General features: G+C 42.4%; 1 protein-coding gene across 1 annotated transcript in view; it reads right to left on the bottom strand.

Moving 5' to 3' along the window:
* The window catches only part of ITFG1 (integrin alpha FG-GAP repeat containing 1), a 136768-nt gene that overhangs the window by 13041 nt on the left and 104020 nt on the right, over nucleotides 1-19707 (bottom strand). The window contains exons 15-16 of the mRNA XM_066636751.1: nucleotides 9067-9191; nucleotides 8590-8672 (exon numbers count right to left, since the gene is read on the bottom strand). Of these exons, the coding sequence (XP_066492848.1) occupies nucleotides 8590-8672; nucleotides 9067-9191 (208 nt within the window). The remainder of the gene's footprint in view (nucleotides 1-8589; nucleotides 8673-9066; nucleotides 9192-19707) is intronic.

Raw genomic sequence — 19707 nt, 5'->3', positions numbered from 1 at the left:
CTTAGCAATTTTCAATTTCATCAAACATGTACTTTCCAGGGGAGTTTCCATTAGATTTTGCACTATACATTGATTCAACCACAAGTAAAAATAGCAGTCTACAAGGAGCTATTTCAATTATGTAACCATTATTTTTTCAGCATCCTTAATTTAGGTTTGTACGTAAATTAGGAATTCTCAGATAATTGAAGAGAGCTGAAAAAGGGAACAGGGAAGAAAGACACACAGAACTGGCAATGTTTTGCCCTTCTCCCCTATTAATTAATCCCAATTTGAAAATTCTATAATTGACATTCATTCACCTCCTCAAATTCCTTGGTATTTCAAAACTTATCGATTGAACATTTTTATGGAAGTGAAATAAAACAAAACAGCACCTTCTTATCCTTTCTTCCAGTGACATGTAGGCCATTTCAGGAACCAAAATGCAAAGTTCCCCAAAGGCACTAAACAAAAGCTACTGTTTCATGAATATCCCTGCCCCTGCTTCAGCATTGTGTCTTGGTTCCTGAAATTATCTACTTGCCACTAGAATGATGGATGAGAATGTGCTGTTTTGTTTTGTTTTAACTTCAATAAAAATTGCTTTGGGGAAGTGGCAACAAATTTTTGAATTACTATTTTGCAAGTCACTTGACTTCATTACTGAAGTCAATAGGACTAAAGCTTAGAGAAAACAGATAGCAAACTGCATCCCCCTTTCTGTATAACTCCTTTCAATTGCCAGGTGTTTACAGAAAAAATTTTTTTTAAGTCACTTGTCCACAATTGCAAAGCAAAACTATAATCATTTTTTTTTCCAACCAGTTGTTATGCTGCTGATTTATTTCAAAGGATTCATAAAACAAAGAACCCTCTAGCAAACAGGCTGGGTTTTGTCTTCGGATTCTAATAAAGATTTATCAATGACTGAGGTCAGCCTCTGTGATCAATAAATCTGGAAAACAGACTGAAAACCGAAATCAATGTGAACTTTATAAGACACATAAATTTGGGACACCATTCCTTCGAGCACACCAGGAGCAAAACAAGAAATTAATGGCAACCCATTCATTTGTAGGAAGAAGTGGTATTGCATGGAAATCTGCTAAAAATCAACACCAGAATATACTTGATGCTAATTAAAAAGAGCAGTCTCACAGCTCACTGCATTGCTTTTTGGCTAAATGAGATGTTATTGTAACAGTCTTTCTCATTATGTTTATTGTATATGGATTCAGCAGAGCTTGAACTGGATTACACAGTTAAGTGAATGCATTTGGGAGTTCCACATGGGTTCAGTTTTGTGCCAGCTATAATACCTAAACACTCTAGGTGATCCTTTTGCTGCACCACAATACTTTTATCTGAATATATCACTTTCCCTACATACAGTACAATACCTCTAGCAGAGATTGGTGGTTCTATTTCATGCAGAGTGTGGTGTAAGATATTTTGCCTCGGTGAGAGCTGAGCAGTTAAGTTTGCTCCATACTTCTGCACCATTTTGCTATGCGATTACTAACTGCCTATGTCACTAATTGAGTTCAGGTTTGGTTAGCCCCCTTTGGGTCAATTCAGGGCATGTAAAAGTTACAGCTTGGGTGTTGGTTGCTCAGTGCTGTCCATGGTATTCAAGCTATTCTCACTTACCACTAAATACCAGTGGGAAATACATTCACTATAGCTCCTGGCCAGTTCAAACATGACAGTATCTTAAAGCTATCCTGGTAACCTTTCGGATGCAGCATAAGGAAGCAATAACGGCCCAAATCCCATTATTGATGAGGTCCTGCACCATGATAGAAACAATAGCAGTTAACTATGACTGCATAAGGTGCACTCTAGAGTCGCAGTGCCAACTCTGGAAGCCCTGAGTTCATTCCCATAAAGTAAAGCACAGGACCGACTTCTTATTTTGCAACTATTTCACCAGTCACTACTATTATGAACGCAGCTCTTACAATTGCATCTCCAAATTGTTTTTGCTATATAAGCAAGTACTCCCACAACTACATGCAAGAGAGCTAAATACACATATGACCTCCTCCACGAAAGGCTCAGATTCTGCCAAGCTGCTCCTGGAGGTATGCCATTCTTAGATGTAGCAATATGTATTTGCCCTTCAGATTTATAGATCCTTGTGTTGTTCAAGCAAGACTATTCCAAGATTATATCAACCTTCACTAATTTGTATGGAAACATGATTAAAGCCCCAGCTCACCACTCCAGAGCAGTCTGCTTGCTTGAGCACCAGCAAAACAGGCAACATTGACATGTACGTTACTGCTGTAACATGCAGTTATAAGCCCCAGGCTGGTGCGGAGGATACTACATGGTTACAGGATAGGTGATAGTTTCATTCTTCCCATCTGCAAATGCAATTATAGATCACTTTTTCTTGATCATCTGTACAGCTGAGAATAATTAGTGAGAAATTTGTTCCATCCAATAAAGTTTCTTCTGTTTTAACATGCACTCCCAGTGAAAGGAATCAATTCTGCCAGCAGGACAGTGGATTAATTTCTGCCAATATATTCCAGGGGGCTTTTTATTTTGGTTGGGGACAAGTCACACAGCCATCTTGGGTTTAGTCTTTGCTTGCTTGCCACATTTCTATACCAAAGCTACTTGGAAAGATTCTTTTTTAGAGAACAGGGAGGAGGTTGTACACATGGATTCACTTCTGTCCTCTTTTTTCCTGAACAGAGTACTGTGTGGGTACATAGAGGGTTAGGAGACATGATCAACTGAGGCAATGGCAGATATTTCTAAACATTTCAGCAAAAACAGTTTTTTCCATCTAGTTTGCATCTCTGTGGGGTTCTTGGATAAAATCAAGCAGTAGCTTTATTACTTATTTAATAGATTTATGCTCTGTTTCTCCCAAAAACATCCAATGTGGCTCACGTAAAAATTAAAAACATGATAGCAGCAGCAGAGCATTAACAAAAATCTGGATAATGCTCCAATTTAAACTGCTGTGATAACACATACACACAGTAGATGTGTGCCTATAAGTCAACTCCACAGATAAGTCAAGGGCAGGTTTTGAGCCAACAATAATGGAATTTTCTATGACCCTCAGATAAGTTGGGGGTTAAACTTAGGGGGGTGTCTGACTATAGTTTTGTCTGATTTTACCCAATGCCAGATCCTGAAAAATAACCTACCACTAATTGTTACCTAAGAACTGTAGTCTCTAATTTATTAAAAACATAGTAAAAGATCATAAGATACATTTTTATTCTTTTTAAAATTCTGATCTTCACCACCTTTTTGTGAACACTATCAGAGTAAGTTTACTGTAAACTACATACCAGTACAACAGTGGTTCCCAACCTGGTATTCATGCACTCCCAGGGACACTCAACAGGACCTTTAGGGGTACTTGAAAAAGCATGGAATAATGGCAGAAAAAGGCAGGTCATGCTCCAGAATGCCTTGCAAGGACCAGCAAGGCAGGAAGGGAGGTAGCTAGTTGGCTGTGAAAGCCCCACCAATAGCTAGTTTTTGGTCATCAAATCATCTATGAACTAGTGACTGAAAAGCAGCACAGTAAAAAAGCTGAAACATAATATGGAAATTGATCCATCATCCAGAATTTCTCAGCACACTTCTGGTGCAAAACAGTGCAAAGGCAGAGTCTTCTGTTCCTCAAACAGATAAAAAGAGAAAACACTGTGATGAATACATGAAGTCTGGGCTTTCATATAGAGTAGATGAGGACTTGTATTATTACAAACATTTTGCTAATATGAAGGGTACAATTTATGGAAATAGGCTGCTAAGGGATATGCAAGTGAAAAAGGTTGGGAACCACTGCAGGAGATCCATGAATCAAATCCACCTTTAAGGTGGACATGAGGAAAACCATGAATCAAATCCGCCTTTAAGGTGTCTGGTGTGTTAAGCCAGAAGCTCTACATACAACATACAACTTATAACACATAACTGAGAGTGTGCAATTCAATTCACAGCAGAGAGATGAGATATTTGCAACCCTTTTTACTCAGAAGTAGACCCACTGCTTTCCATGGGTGTTATTCTTAAGTAATGGTGCACTGAATTGTAGTGTGGGAAGGAGGGTCCCATCCTGGTGTTTCAAAAAACAGACCTGCTTTGCAAGCATTTGCCAAGCAGAACCAGGCTGCAGCAGAAGGAAGGAGATTAAAAGGTTAACTTTGGCTGGAATGTCCCAGGAAAGTAACTACAGCAACTAAGGAGGTGCCTGCCTGAGCTGAGCAACAGCTCGGCTGAGAAATGAAACTTTTCAGAGTTGAAAGACTCTCATTGACCCGGAGATAAGTCGAAGTGAGAATTGGAGCTTGATTACGTGGCAAAAATTTCAGGTACTATACCCGAGTATCTACGGTAATTAAAAGGCCGAGAAAATGAATACTGTTTTCACTTGATGACAAAAGGAAGTAAGTACTGACTTGAGGTATACAGAGCTGGGTCGGGAATTCCACAAATGGGGTGCCACCACAGAGAAGATTAATTTCCTAACTGCTGGATTGCAACATCTACCAGTTATGGAAAAGGCTTCAGGAGTCAACCTCGAGGCAAAATCCAGAGCCGGAGTCCCTGAGGCAGTTCATGGCTGAACACAGTCACGTTCTGGCAACTCCTGCAACGCCGCTGGAACCAACCGTATTGGCTTCTGCCTTTCCATTGGACCATTTCAGCGACGTGGAGAGGGGATTTGCTGCATGGGTAACAGCCTATCCTCCATACCTACTTTACCCACGCTTCGCGCACTGGAGAGGACACTCTGTTCCAGAGCACCATTCAGAGTGTGACACCATAGTCTTCTGAGACTGAAGGATGCCAACAACTGGACTGCAACACAAAGGAAATCCTAGAAGGGAGTCTCACTGTATGACCTTGGGCAGACTCCATGTTCATAAGGGAATAATTGCATGTGTCTACTTGAACCACCACCAGATGAGAAGTAAATTGAATAAAATGCTTGCTTTTCTAAGACTGCAAACCTATGCACATTTTACTGAGAGTAAGCCCCATTGAATATAATAAGACTTTCTTCCAAGTAGACATGCATAGGACTGTGCTGCAAGAGAAAGGGGAGACAAATTTATAAGCCTATAACATTACCCTTTTTTACCAGCCTTATAAATAATGCCACAAAAGTCAGTTACTCATAAAAAGCTTTTGCTTGCCCACTTGTCCCATAATTCCCCAGCACTGGCAAGCACAGCTTAAAATAAAACAATAACCAACGACTGTAAATCTTCCCTACCTGTTCATTTGGAAGTGACTCTTACCTGCCACAGGTTAAAAAGCATTTAGAACAGGGGTGCTCACACTTTTTTTTGGCTCGAGAGCTACTTTGAAACCCAGCAAGGGCCAGAGATCTACCAGAGTTTTTTTACAATGTTCATGCCATCATAACATATAACATTTATGTGTACAATGTATGTTGGTGTACCTTGCATAACCGCATGAGCCAATATTGCACAACACAACATAATTAACTATAAACATTTTTTGTAATTACTTGAGTTTCCTTTGATGACTTGCACTGAAGTGAATCAGCCAAGGATGCATAGTCCGGACAGTAGCTGCTGACAGCCAGCCTCAAGCACACTTCCAAATGTTCATCAGTCATGGTGGAATGGTACTTGGACTTAATGATCTTCCTGTAGGAAAAGGCTGACTCACATAAATAAGTGGAGCCCTTCCTGCCTCAGGTGCTCTTATATCCCTGAGGGCCCTATTGCCTTCAAGTGGCTGCAGCTGTGCAGCACACTCTGCTGGATGCCCAGGCTTTACCCTTAAAGGGGCCACTGCTGACTCCACATCTACCTCCTCACCAGATCTTCCTTGATTCCAATACAAGTGGGGGGGGGCAGCAGATCTCTATACAGACCAGTGCAAAAACAGGGGAAAGGTGTGGGGCAGGGAAGATCTCTGTATAGACATCACAGCAAGACCAGTGCAAAACCCCTTGCACACAGAACCAACAGATGGAAGTTGGGGGGGGGGGCAGATCTCCATACATACCAGTGCAAAAGCAGGGGAAAGGTGTGGGGGAGGGAAGATCTCTGTATAGACATCACAGCAAGACCAGTGCAAAACCCCTTGCACGCAGAACCAACAGATGGAAGTTGGGGGGGGGCAGATCTCCATACATACCAGTGCAAAAACAGGAGAAAGGTGTGGGGGAGGGAAGATCTCTGTATAGACATCACAGCAAGACCAGTGCAAAACCCCTTGCACACAGAGCCAACAGATGGAAGCTGGGGGGGGGGGAGATCTCCATACATACCAGTGCAAAAGCAGGGGAAAGGTAAGTCAGCCCCAGTAGAGTCAACGGGGCTCACTCCCAGGGATGCTTGGACAGGAGAGAAGCCTGCCAGCGGCTGCTCTCCAGGTCTACTCACGAGTCAGCCCCAATAGAGTCAACGGGGCTCACTCCCAAGGATGCGTGGACAGGAGAGAAGCCTGCCAGCGGCTCCTCTCCCAGGGAGAAGCCTGCCAGGGGCTCCCTCCCTGGGCTCCCTCCCTGGGCTCACAAGCCTGCCAGGGGCTCACTCCCAGGGATGCGTGGACGGGAGAGAAGCCTGAGATCGACTCATTTTGCCTCATGATCGACTCGACGTATTGAGCACCCCTGATTTAGAACCTATTTCATCAATCTTTGACTGATTGTTAACAGCTGAACAAAAATAGTTTTCTTCTGACACTGGACTTCCAATATAAACTACTCAAACACATTGTATAGATTAACCTTTTCAAATAAATATGCAGTTCTTTGAATAAAAATCAATTAAATCACAACTAATTTTAATGCTTTCCTTTTTCTAATGCAAGCTGCTTTGAACTATTGTTAGAAAAGCAGCATGCAAACTTTAAAACACACACTGTGTCTGTGTGTTGTCTCTGGAGAGAGAGACACACATACAGTGACCACCGCTCTAAACTTCAGTATAAAACTAAGCGAAAGAAATGTATGTCCAATATACCTAGCTGCCATAAAAACAAATCAAAACAGAAAGGGAAACAGTTGACCAAATCCAACTATTTTCACGCAAATGGTCTTTTATTCCAAGTGGATTTCAATGTGAAAGTTCACCCTTGAATAAGCTTCTTACCCCTAACTACTGGATAATTCAGATGTCCATGGCAACACATGCTATATGCTGGAAATCTGAACAGAAAACCTTTTTGTACTTTGTTGGACAAAGAGAATGTATATTTGATTCAGACCATAATTTCTCATGAAGCCATTGTGTCCACAATTATACTTGCTACGTCATGAAAAGAAAACCCAGAAGACATGTGCTTTGATTTGGTCACACACTGAGAAATACGTATTGGAGTTAAATTGGGTTACTTTATGGTTAATTTTCAGGGAATTGTTTTTGAAGTGCCAATTAACACAACCCTTAGGGAAGAGAACTTCTCTGGCAAGAAGTTGTGCTTTTCCACAACTCCCATCCAAACAGGGTTTGAAGTGACCTCTCCAGAGGTCTAGCTGTATAGTCAAAAATCTGGTCATTTCAACTGAATATGTGAATGTTAATTTCTCCCCTTTACTGCTCCTCGATAGGTTTCCATTCTCAAATTTTGCAGCTCCTCTCTTCCGATTTTTTTAGCCTCCTGCTCTTCCCCTCATTGCTCAGAGCCATTCCCATCTCAATCCTGATTTTCCAATGCGGTCCCCTCTGTTTTTCTTGGCCTGCTGCCGTTCGGGGCAGGGCTAATGGTTTCCAACCCCATGCACCTGTCTCATCCACACACAGGCAGAGACTGTTAGGATTGGGTAATGCAGCCAACAGTGAGGTCCTTCTGCTGGCCCACTTTACCATGACATTAGGGTAGCTTGGTCAATCACTGCTAGAGGCTTCAACCAACAAATCCCTTACTATATTATGACATAAGTGGTGTCACATAAGGTTCATGCAGCAGCATCTTGTAGGATTAGAATGATACTGTAGCTTTGGGTTATATCTCAAAGTACAGAACGCACAGCTACAACTTGGTATCTCTTTGCAACTCAGTGAATCTGGTTTTGAATTGATACAAAATGGTTACTCAGAAAATAGTTAAACAACAAAAAAGTATTTAGAAGTTTACTGTGTATGCGCCAGAATTTCACTTAAGAAAGGTAAGAGGCCTAGCTCAGTGTTTCTCAAACTATGGGTTGGGATCCAACAGGTGGGTCGCAAGCCGATTTCAGATGGGTCCCCATTCATTTCAATATTTTATTTTTAATATATTAGACTTGTTGCTACCTTGGCATGTGACTGCATTGGGGGGAACGTTACAGATCTGTACTTTTAACAGGCTACTCTGTATATGCTTTTAACAATGACAGTAAACTGGACTTACTCTTGGATAAGACAGCAGCCTGGAACTGTTAAAATTTTTCCTGCTTGATGATGTCACTTCTGGCCATGACATTACTTCTGGTGGGTCCTGACAGATTCTCATTCTAAAAAGTGGGTCCCGGTGCTAAAAGTTTGAGAACCACTGGCCTAGCTGCTTCAGAAACAGCCTGAACATTCTACAGATAAATGAAAATCACTACACTCTCTTGACAAGGTAACACTATATGATGCAATCAGTGCCAAACTGTGGCATTACCTTCGAGGCTGGTAGTGAGGATATGGAATGACTATAAGCTGGGAGTTTGGGATGATGGCCGTCCATTCCTGCCTTCTTATGGACTGAAAGAGAAGACATGAAAGCATTTGGTTTGCAAATTCAACCCAATTTTCAAATCACATTCTTAAATTCCACTAGGACAACTGTGCAGCCAAACCAAATCTCAGAGTTGCCACATTTTAGAAAGAATGACTGGAAATAGTATTTCCACAACTGTTTCCCCCCCCCCCCCCGTGAAAAGATGCCATAACCAGCCTGATAAACAGCAACACCAACAGAAAGGCCTTCCACTGGGTCTATTCACAGTAACGTGCACACCTGAAAACAAGTACTGAAAATGACAATTCTCTGACTGTAGGAAGAATCCAAAACTATTTTGCATAGGGTACTAAACTTAATACAAGTATTTATACTAAATCATCACACAGTTTCATACAAATTGTTATGTTAACATACCTTTTCACCCAATGGACGAGGAATGCCAACAAACAAATGATCAAGGAAGTTTGCACTGCGTCCCAGACCTAACACGTTATATGGTAGTTGGAGGGCAAAGTGCGCTGACTGACTCAGTTGTCCCGCTAGAATGCAATTAAAAACAGGCCATCATTAACATGCTGCTTAAGGCCTATGGAACAGTTGATTGCTTTTGGTACAGAAGAACTAGCTGCCTTTGTGCAAAGCAACTGCTCTTCAGTGATAGTCCAGCTCTAAAAATCTATGCATTTCTTTTAAACAACACACACTCAATATTTATGTAGTGCTCTAGATGTTCAAAGTGCCTCATATACATTCCCTTGTCACAATCCTTTTAAGAACCATGTAAGGTAAATCAGTAGCATCTCCCCCATGGCACAGATAGTGGGCAGAAGAAGAAATAGGTTCTCGACAAGTGATGCCAAACTCTTTCATACAGAGGGCCAAAGTTAGTATTCATGGTGCCTGCTGAGGGCCAGAAGTGACATCATTAAGCAGAAAGTGACATCATTAAGCAGATGATGAAATAAGCACTTTGTTCTTGCATAGAAACGCATTACTTGCAAATGACAGAAGAGAAAGTGTACAAATCTTGTTCATATTTTCAAGATATGAGAGAACCCAAGTATAAAAGGGGTTGGATAAATTGCTACTGGGGGCTGCATTTGGCCATGAGCCAATGTTTGACACCCTTGTCTAGACCAATTCAATGGATTCATGGCAAAAAGTAGATTAAAGCAGAATTTCCTGATTTGCAGCTTGATTTCTCAGCTATCACTCTATGTAGAGTGAACAAGAATATCAGCTTTCTTTACAATCTTTCCATAATCAACAATGTGCTGGTACATATCAAACGTGGATTCTAAATGTGCATAATGGTGTATTATGGTAAGAACTGACCCATGTGACATTTCAACAAGCAGAAAGAAATGAACTCCAGTTCTTCATTTGATAAAATGAAAATTTGATAATGAATGAGCCACCTTGACACTCATTTTGTTACAGCTTGACATTCTCTCCCTCTTTCCTTATCCTCCAATACATGTTCAAGTGACTAAAACCAAGGATGTTAACATTAAGTGATAAGGTACGGCAGACATAAATTACAATGTGATAAATAATAGCTTGCATGATAGATGGGAACCTGCATGAGAGGTGGGTGCAGACTACAACTAGGCATTGCTTATCACATCTCAACTCATTCACTGCTTTCCTTCCCCAAGTCAGAACCACCTTCGCATTACCCACACAAGACATACTTGGGGGGGGGGATTTTACACAATGGCAAAGTGGAATTGCTTATTTCTTTTCATACATTTTAAAACTTGGTTGAATTTAACATTTTTCAGTATTTAACAGTTATTGAAAGCTTCCATTTTATTTTCAGGTTCAGTTAGAATAACCCCCCACCTGATCTATGCACAAAATCTACTTTGTGAAAAACTTTAAATGAAAGTTGACCTCAACATATGAAAAGTAGCACCACTGTATTCAAAGGTACGATTCATATGAGTGAAGTGATGAGGCTTGATGGCTCCTATTATCCTTGATGGCTCTTATTATACTACTTAATACTGTATTTGACAATACAGGACAGGTTCATATTCTCAAGAGCATTGCTGCCAAAATGGAAATTGTACATATAGCATCCTGCTATTGGCTCCATGTTGTACTCACATAGGGGCCAATGTTATCTGTGAACTAGTCCATAGGTAAAAAGCATTTCTTTTCTCCACTATCCTAAGGCCATTCATATACGTATAAACAAAATATCAAAAATAACTGTAAAAGCTTCCTTACGCAGCAACACGTGAACAAATTAGAGAGGCCAATCATCACTAGTGAGGGTTGCCATTTTGGCTCTGGGAATGCATTTCCTTCCCCACTTCCACTATGCTGATCCGAAGATTAGGGATGAGTGACAGAGCTGACAATTTATGCTAGTCAGCGAAAGCAATAGGGTGCAATGAAGTTTGCTATCTTTAATTCACATGTTGAGACTTCATTTCATATGGCAGCATGGGCCTGAGACCAATTTCATCGAGCCCAGATATTTGTGCCAGGTAAAAATTGCAATTATATCCACCACAGTGAAGATGAAAAAGTTAATATAGAATGAAAAAAAAAAGAAAGAAAAAGGCACAATTCTCAACAGGGACAATACAGTGGTGCCTACCATAATGAAATTAATCCATTCCGCGAGTCCTTTCGTTATGCGAGTTTTTCGTTTGCGCGTTTTCCCATAGGAATGCATTGAAATTTAATTAATGCGTTCCTATGGGCAAGAAAAGTCAGAACAAAGTCAAATTTGGTTTACAAAGTGTTTATTAAGTGCTCTTTAAAGGCATACATACTGTACAGAGGATTTCAAAAACGGGGGGGGGGTGCTAAGTGGGGAGCTTGAAGGCTGTAATCCTGTGCACACTTTCCTGGGAGTAAGCACAATGGGACTTACTTCTGAGGAGACATGCACAGGATTGTGCTCTAAGCTGGGGAGGACAGAGCAGCTGCACTCAATTGCTTGCTTTTGCCATGATCATGAGTAGGGAAACAAGGAAGCACAATGGGACTTACTTCTGAGGAGACACACACAGGATTGTGCTCTAAGCTGGGGAGGACAGAGCAGCTGCACTCAATTGCTTGCTTTTGCCGTGATCATGGGGGGAAACGTGAAGGAAATGGGGCAGTGAGAGGGTGAATGAGCGATGGGGGGATGCTGAGTGGATCATAAACTGACATGAAGATTCGCCCCTTACTAGGGTGAACGGGATCATAAACTGACATGAAGATCTGCCCCTTACTAGGGTGAACGGGATCATAAACTGACATGAAGATCTGCCCCTTACTAGGGTGAACGGGATCATAAACTGGCATGAAGATCCCCCCCCTTAAGTCAAATCAAAACAAAACAAAACAAAAAATTCGCCTTGCGAAGCACGGGTCATAAAAATTTGTTGTGCGAGTTACCAAACTTCGCAAAACGCGAAGCACGGGTCATAAAAATTCGTTGTGCGAGTTACCGAACTTCGCAAAACGCTTTAGTTCTGCGAGTTTTTCGCTGTGCGGGGCATTCGTTATGCGAGGTACCACTGTATTATGAACGTTGGAAAATGGATCCTTATATTCACTACTGCAAGAAAAAAAAATAGTTCTGCTAGACTTATGCACACAACAAGAACTGGAAGATGCAAAACTCAATTTGTCAGCTTCACAAAATCATGTATTTTGTTAAGATCACAATACAGTGGATTAGCAAAGGTCATATAATTCATGATGAGGTTTTCACACACATACCCCCTTTGGTTGATGGACAATCTCTACTTCTAACACTCATGGCTCACTCTGTATTGATACAGCTTCACATTTATTCTTGTATTTATTTATAAGATTACTATCCTGCCTTTCCAGAGCTCAAAGCAGCTAACAAAAATTGTAATAAATAAAACATCAACAGTCATATAAAACAATGAAATACAGGTGTAACCTAATCATCCAGGGATTTTTAACCTGCAGTTTTTATCTCAACATGATGAGAAGGGCCCTTTCAATTAAAGGAAAAGAAGTCATTTAACAATAGCCTCGTTAATGAGAGAAAGGGTTGTCTGCTGACAATCCATCAATCATTCTCTCTCCAGGCAGCTATTCTAGCTTCATTCCAAGGCAAGCAAACCTTCAGTTCTTCCTGAGCATGTGAAAAAAGGATAATCTTTCCCAGTGCTGCACTCTGGGTGAAGGGAGGGGTTGCTGTCTTGGAGTAATGTCTTTCTAAGCACCTGGAGGGAGGCTGATTGATGGATTGTCTGCCTAATGACTCTGTCTTACATCACAAAGGTCAGCAGCTGTTTTTAACTCGCTTAGCAAAGGGACACTGTTTTTAATGGCTTTGCTTTAATGCAATTTTTGCTATCCATGTAAGTTCTGGGAACGGAACCCACGTGAATAAGGAGACTCAACCTGTACATAACAATAAAATACAACAATTAATCATAAAGTTCCAAAAAAGCACCACATTAAATACCATAAGAACAGCCCCACTGGATCAGGCCATAGGCCCATCTAGTCCAGCTTCCTGTATCTCACAGCAGCCCACCAAATGCCCCAGGGAGCACACCAGATAACAAGAGACCTCATCCTGGTGCCCTCCCTTGCATCTGGCCTTCTGACATAGCCCATTTCTAAAATCAGGAGACTGCGCATACACATCATGGCTTGTAACCCGTAATGGATTTCTCCTCCAGAAACAGAAATCCACTTTTAAAGGCATCCAGGCCAGATGCCGTCACCACATCCTGTGGCACGGAGTTCTACAGACCAACCACACGCTGAATAAAGAAGTATTTTCTCTTGTCTGTTCTAACTCTCCCAACACTCAATTTTAGTGGATGTCCCCTGGTTCTGGTGTTATGTAAGAGTGTAAAGAGCATCTCCCTATCCACTCTGTCCATCCCCTGCATAATTTTGTATGTCTCAATCATGTCCCCCCTCAGGCGTCTCTTTTCTAGGCTGAAAAGGCCCAAACGCCGTAGCCTTTCCTCATAAGGAAGGTGCCCCAGCCCCGAAATCATCTTAGTCGCTCTCTTTTGCACCTTTCCATTTCCACTATGTCTTTTTTGAGATGCGGCGACCAGAACTGAACACAATACTCCAGGTGTGGCCTTACCATCGATTTGTACAACGGCATTATAATATTAGCCGTTTTGTTCTCAATACCTTTTCTAATGATCCCAAGCATAGAATTGGCCTTCTTTATTGCTGCCGCACATTGGGTCTACACTTTCATCGACCTGTCCACCACCACCCCAAGATCTCTCTCCTGATCTGTCACAGACAGCTCAGAACCCATCAGCCTATATCTAAAGTTTTGATTTTTTGCCCCAATGTGCACGACTTTACACTTACTGACATTGAAGCACATCTGCCATTTTGCTGCCCATTCTGCCAGTCTGGAGAGATCCTTCTGGAGCTCCTCACAATCACTTCTGGTCACCACTCGGAAAAGTTTGGTGTCGTCTGCAAACTTAGCCACTTCACTGCTCAATCCTGTCTCCAGGTCATTTATGAAGAGGTTGAAAAGCACCGGTCCTAGGACAGATCCTTGGGGCACACCGCTTTTCACCTCTCTCCATTGTGAAAATTGCCCATTGACACCCACTCTCTGCTTCCTGGTCTCCAACCTGTTCTCAATCCACAAGAGGACCTGTCCTCTAATTCCCTGACTGTGGAGTTTTTTCAGTAGCCTTTGGTGAGGGACCGTGTCAAACGCCTTCTGAAAGTCCAGATATATAATGTCCATGGGTTCTCCCGCATCCACATGCCTGTTGACCTTTTCAAAGAATTCTATAAGGTTTGTGAGGCAAGACTTACCCTTACAGAAGCCATGCTGATTCTCCCTCAGCAAGGCCTGTTCGTCTATGTGTTTTGAGATCCTATCTTTGATGAGGCATTCCACCATCTTACCCAGTATGGATGTTAGGCTGACTGGCCTATAGTTTATAGGAGTATAAAGCTAGGCCTGCCATCGTGTGAGGCTCTCTCCAGACGCGTGTGGCCTCCAGGACCCCAAGTGCCTCTGGGAACTAAGTGCCAGGTAAACTGAGAGTTTAGCATCTGGGCGAGGAGAAGGCAAGTAGACCTCTGAGTTTTGGAGAAGGAGAGGAGGAAGACGACGAGAAGGTAAGTGTACTCTTTCTAACTCTTTGTCTTTCTAACTCCCTGTCTTCTAACCTTAACTTTAACTTTAAATCAGCCTTAAATCAAAATTGAAAGTTAGCACCTAAGGGAGGTACATAGGTCTGCTCTGAGCAGGAGCAGAGTCCTACTCGTGAGTAAGAGCCCAAGGGTCAGGCACTTAAACCAAAGTTGAAAGTTAGCAGCACCTAAGTTAGCACCTAATTGAAGGAAGGGAGGAGGATAAAGTGGAAAGCAGGTTTTTCTACTTTGTTTTAAATTAAACCTATACTTAGTTGGCAACCTTCAGTCTCGAAAGACTATGGTATCGCGCTCTGAAAGGTGGTTCTGGAACAGCATCTAGTGTGGCTGAAAAGGCCAATCCGGGAGTGACAATCCCTTCCACACTGGGAGCAAGTGCAGTCTGTCCCTGGCCTGTCTCCCTGGCTATGGGCCTTCCTTCTTTGCCTCTTAGCCTCAGACTGTTGGCCAAGTGTCTCTTCAAACTGGGAAAGGCCATGTTGCACAGCCTGCCTCCAAGCGGGCCACTCAGAGGCCAGGGTTTCCCACTTGTTGAGGTCCACTCCTAAGGCCTTCAGATCCCTCTTGCAGATGTCCTTGTATCACAGCTGTGGTCTACCTGCAGGGCGCTTTCCTTGCACAAGTTCTCCATAGAGGAGATCCTTTGGGATCCGGCCATCATCCATTCTCACGACATGACCGAGCCAACGCAGGTGTCTCTGTTTCAGTAGTGCATACATGCTAGGGATTCCAGCACGTTCCAGGACTGTGTTGTTTGAAACTTTGTCCTGCCAGGTGATGCCGAGAATACGTCGGAGGCAGCGCATGTGGAAAGCATTCAGTTTCCTCTCCTGTTGTGAGTGAAGAGTCCATGACTCGCTGCAGTACAGAAGTGTACTCAGGACGCAAGCTCTGTAGACCTGGATCTTGGTATGTTCCGTCAGCTTCTTGTTGGACCAGACTCTCTTTGTGAGTCTGGAAAACGTGGTAGCTGCTTTACCGATGCGTTTGTTTAGCTCGGTATCGAGAGAAAGAGTGTCGGAGATCGTTGAGCCAAGGTACACAAAGTCATGGACAACCTCCAGTTCATGCGCAGAGATTGTAATGCAGGGAGGTAAGTCCACATCCTGAACCATGACCTGTGTTTTCTTCAGGCTGATTGTATACTATACTTATACTTAACCCAAGTTAAACCTATACTTAACCCAAGTTAAACTTAATCTAAGTTAGAACATAACCTAAACAGTTCAGTAAATTAGGACACAGGATCTAGAGAGCAATAAATAATTAAACAAACTCAAATAAAAACTAGCTTGAGGTTACAAAACAGTCCAGCCTAAGAGAACAGAACTTAGGACAGCCTAAGAGAACAGAACTTAGAAATAAAAACCGATTCAGCCCCTGCAGGTGTACCTCTAATGAGGGGGCTGTTCCTAACTCATAAGGGAGCGAGTTTCATAACTGCAGTGTCACTACAGATAAGACCCTGCTCCTAGCCACCACCCTTTTAACTTCTACTAAAGATGGTACATGGAGAAGAGCCCTCTCAGAGGGGATGGGCTGGGATATATGGAAGCAGACAGTTCCTGAAGTACCCAGTTCCAGGCCATAAAGACTTTAAAGGTTAACACCAGCACTGGGCCTGGAAATAAATGGTAATTTCAAATTCTTCTTTAAAGAAAGCAATTCAGTGCAGGAAGCAGAACACGGGATCAAGAGCAGTGACTGATTGATTGACAAAAGCCTCAAACAATGGTATGAAGCAGTAGGATTCTCCATGCACTGGAAATCTCCTGTTGTGCAATAAAGTGCCTCTCATGAGCAGACCAAATTCCTCTAAAACAGGGGTGTCCAAAGTTTTTGGCAGGAGGGCCACATCGTCCCTCTGACACTGTGTCATGGCGGTGGGGGGGAATTAATTTACATTTAAAATTTGAATAAATTTACATAAGTTTGCATAAATTAATATATTAAAGATGAACGTGTATGAATGAATGAAGGTCTTGCAATAGCTCAAGGCCTATAAAAGGCCTTGCGCAAAGCAAGGCTGACCTGTCCTTTGCAGCTGTTACTACATCACAGACGTGAAACAAGGAGCTGTGGAGGGAGCCCTCATCCCACAGCTCATGCAAGAGGTCAAACAGTTGCACCCACACTGAGAGCAGCTGCATCCGGCCAGTGTGGGCTGCAACAAATCTCTGGAGGGCCAGAGGCTCATTGGAAACTGGGGGCTCCCTGAGGGCCCTGTTGAGAGGCCTTGAGGGCCACAAGTGGCCCCAGGGCCGGGGTTTGGGCACCCCTGCTCTAAAATGGCAGTTCTCAAATTTGTGGGTCCTCATAAGTATAGGTTGAACCTTGATATCCACAGGGGATTCATTCTCAGACCCCCCATGTTTACTGAAACCCGTGGATAATGAAATCCATGGGTGGGGTCCAATAGGACCTCCAGGTGTGACCAGAATTGCCTTCCAGTTGCGTCTGGGAGGTCCTCTGTGGGTCCTCCAGAGGCAGGTTTGGAACCCGCAGAAGGTCAAATTTGCAGGTTCCAAATCTGTGGATAAAGAGGATCTAATGTACATGGTATGAACTGGGGTAGATTAACATAGCTGCCTTCTCTCCACCTCAGTTCCAGATTTCTACTGCTTACCCTCGTTCATGGGGTGCAGATTTTAGGGAACTGGAGACACATCTTAGATCAGGCTATTCTCCCCCAAATATCAGATGCTAACCAATGGCAGTAGAAGGTTACAGGAAGATGATTTCCTAGAAGAATGTCACCTGCTCAGTGAATGAACTCCTAACAAAATTATATTAGTAGATTCAAATGTTCAAGTTCTGTTTTTATGTTATGGCCCATCATAAATTTCATAACTGAATAGATGAAAGGATTCAGTCACTGCTTACTCCATTTATTATGTGCACTTCTTGAATTTTTGTGCCTGGAAATATGAGCTATTGGTTTATGACAAGCCTCTGACACTGAAAAAATATGTATGCAGGAACAGACACTTACTGAGGCAAATTAAAAACAAACAAATTAAGGGAGTTTAGGAAAGCAGGTCTGTAGTAAACTGCTATTGATATTTTTTTCTGTAGTGCTCAATTATTCATAGACCGCTTGTCAAAAATATAAATATAAAAAGTGAATGGCAATAAACAGCTGAGTTTTAACTAGATCCAAAAGCTAAACTAAGATTATATTCAGTTTTTCAGAGGGCTCTGTTTTGCCATGTATCTGTTTTCCTAACAAATCAATTCCCTTGTTTTGAAAAGTGTGTGAATCTAATCTTGGCACACCAAGCATCAAGAGCTGGTGATCTGAAATGAGGCAGCAATTCACGGGCAGTAGAACTATCATGTTTTCAGAACTGTACAATTATGGTGCCATTATTTTCCATCCTTCCCTTTGTTCCGGAAAGGTCCAGGTTTCAGGGGACTCAGTTCTAAACAATGCCTAGACTCCTTTCATCTCCATTTCTCTTGTTGACCTCATGGTGAATCTGACAGAGGAAGGCAGTCAACAAAAGGGCTGGAGGTCTGCTGCAAGGTGAGCTACTGCATGTTCCAGCCCCTGCCTCTGGGTGCTCCTCTGATGCTCTTAACTGAGTGTCCCAAGGGACTGAAACTAATTTTTCCCCCCAATGGCTCAATGACATATGTTGTGTTTTGCTTTGTTTTAATGTTGTAGTGTTTAATGTTAAAATTAATGTTTTAATGCTTTGTTTGATGTTTTTACTTATTGTTGTGATACACTGTACATTATTATGAAGCTTCATAAGCCACCTCGGGCATTTGCTTCGGCATGGGAAAGGTGGGATATAAATTTTTCAAATAAAATATAGCACTGATTCTCATGCTATCTTGAAACCCTTTGGGAGAGACACACAATGGGCCCTACTTATCTGTAGGCTGAGCTCTCAACATGGCTGGAGGACCTCAGAGGACCTCCTGGATGTGAATGAAAGTCGCCGGTGTGAATCAGAAGTGCCTTTTGGTCATGTCTAGGAGGCCACAGTCAACATCTGGAGGACTGGGTGTGCCCCACGCCTATTGCACTGCTGTGCCAGGCTCCCAATGGATTTTATTATCTGTGGATTTCAGTATCCGCAGGGAGTCCTAGAATGGATCTACCTCGGATAACAAGGGCCCACTGTAATTTAACATTATTTTTGGAAAAACTAGAAACAGCAAATTTTCAAGAATTTTTTCTGATGTGGCAACACACAATTCTTCCACATGGAAGTTCCTTGGCATCTGTGTTGCGATGCAAATACAATCCAGGAAACCCAATTCATGCAGATTTTGCAAGCCTACGAAGCAGTAGAAAGACTGGCCTCAAGTAACAAAAGAAGGGCCATGGTCTGAGAAGGAATGGAAAAGGAGAATCAGGGCACCAAAATGTTTGCAAAAGCAACACTTCCTAGGAACACACTAAGCTACAACCCCTGTGCAAAGAAGGATTACCTTCCTACCACATTTTCTAGCCTCTACAATTCTACCCTGAAGTTTGCTTCTGCTCCAGCACCTCCTTCAGAGGTCACTGGAGCTCCTGCCAAAGACACCAGACTGGCTCTCATTATTATGCAAAGCAGAACGATTGTGATTATGAAAAGGAAAACAGCTGTGCAAATTTTCATTTTCCCTTTTCAAGTTCCACAATACTGACACTGTTGATTAAGGGCAAAGTCACATATGTTAAAAAAAAAATCCCTAATTCATTCGGAAAACTGCTAACAAAAACAAAAGGAACACCAATTTGTGGAAGTGCTAACACATTAGCTCCTCTAACTAAGCTGCTGCAGAGACAATTTGAACTTAGAGATGCAAGTCCAGAGGGAGAGCTTGCCTTTGCTGAGAGTAATCTGCAAAGGTTGTTACCTCTGATAAGACCCCAGGACCCTGGGCCAAAAAGCTACTGCGGCAATTACAGGT

The sequence above is a fragment of the Tiliqua scincoides genome, chromosome 9 (genome assembly GCF_035046505.1).
Source record: "Tiliqua scincoides isolate rTilSci1 chromosome 9, rTilSci1.hap2, whole genome shotgun sequence".
Lineage (NCBI taxonomy): Eukaryota > Metazoa > Chordata > Lepidosauria > Squamata > Scincidae > Tiliqua > Tiliqua scincoides.
Note: the sequence above shows the minus strand (reverse complement) of the source record. Positions and strands in the feature narration are given on the sequence as shown.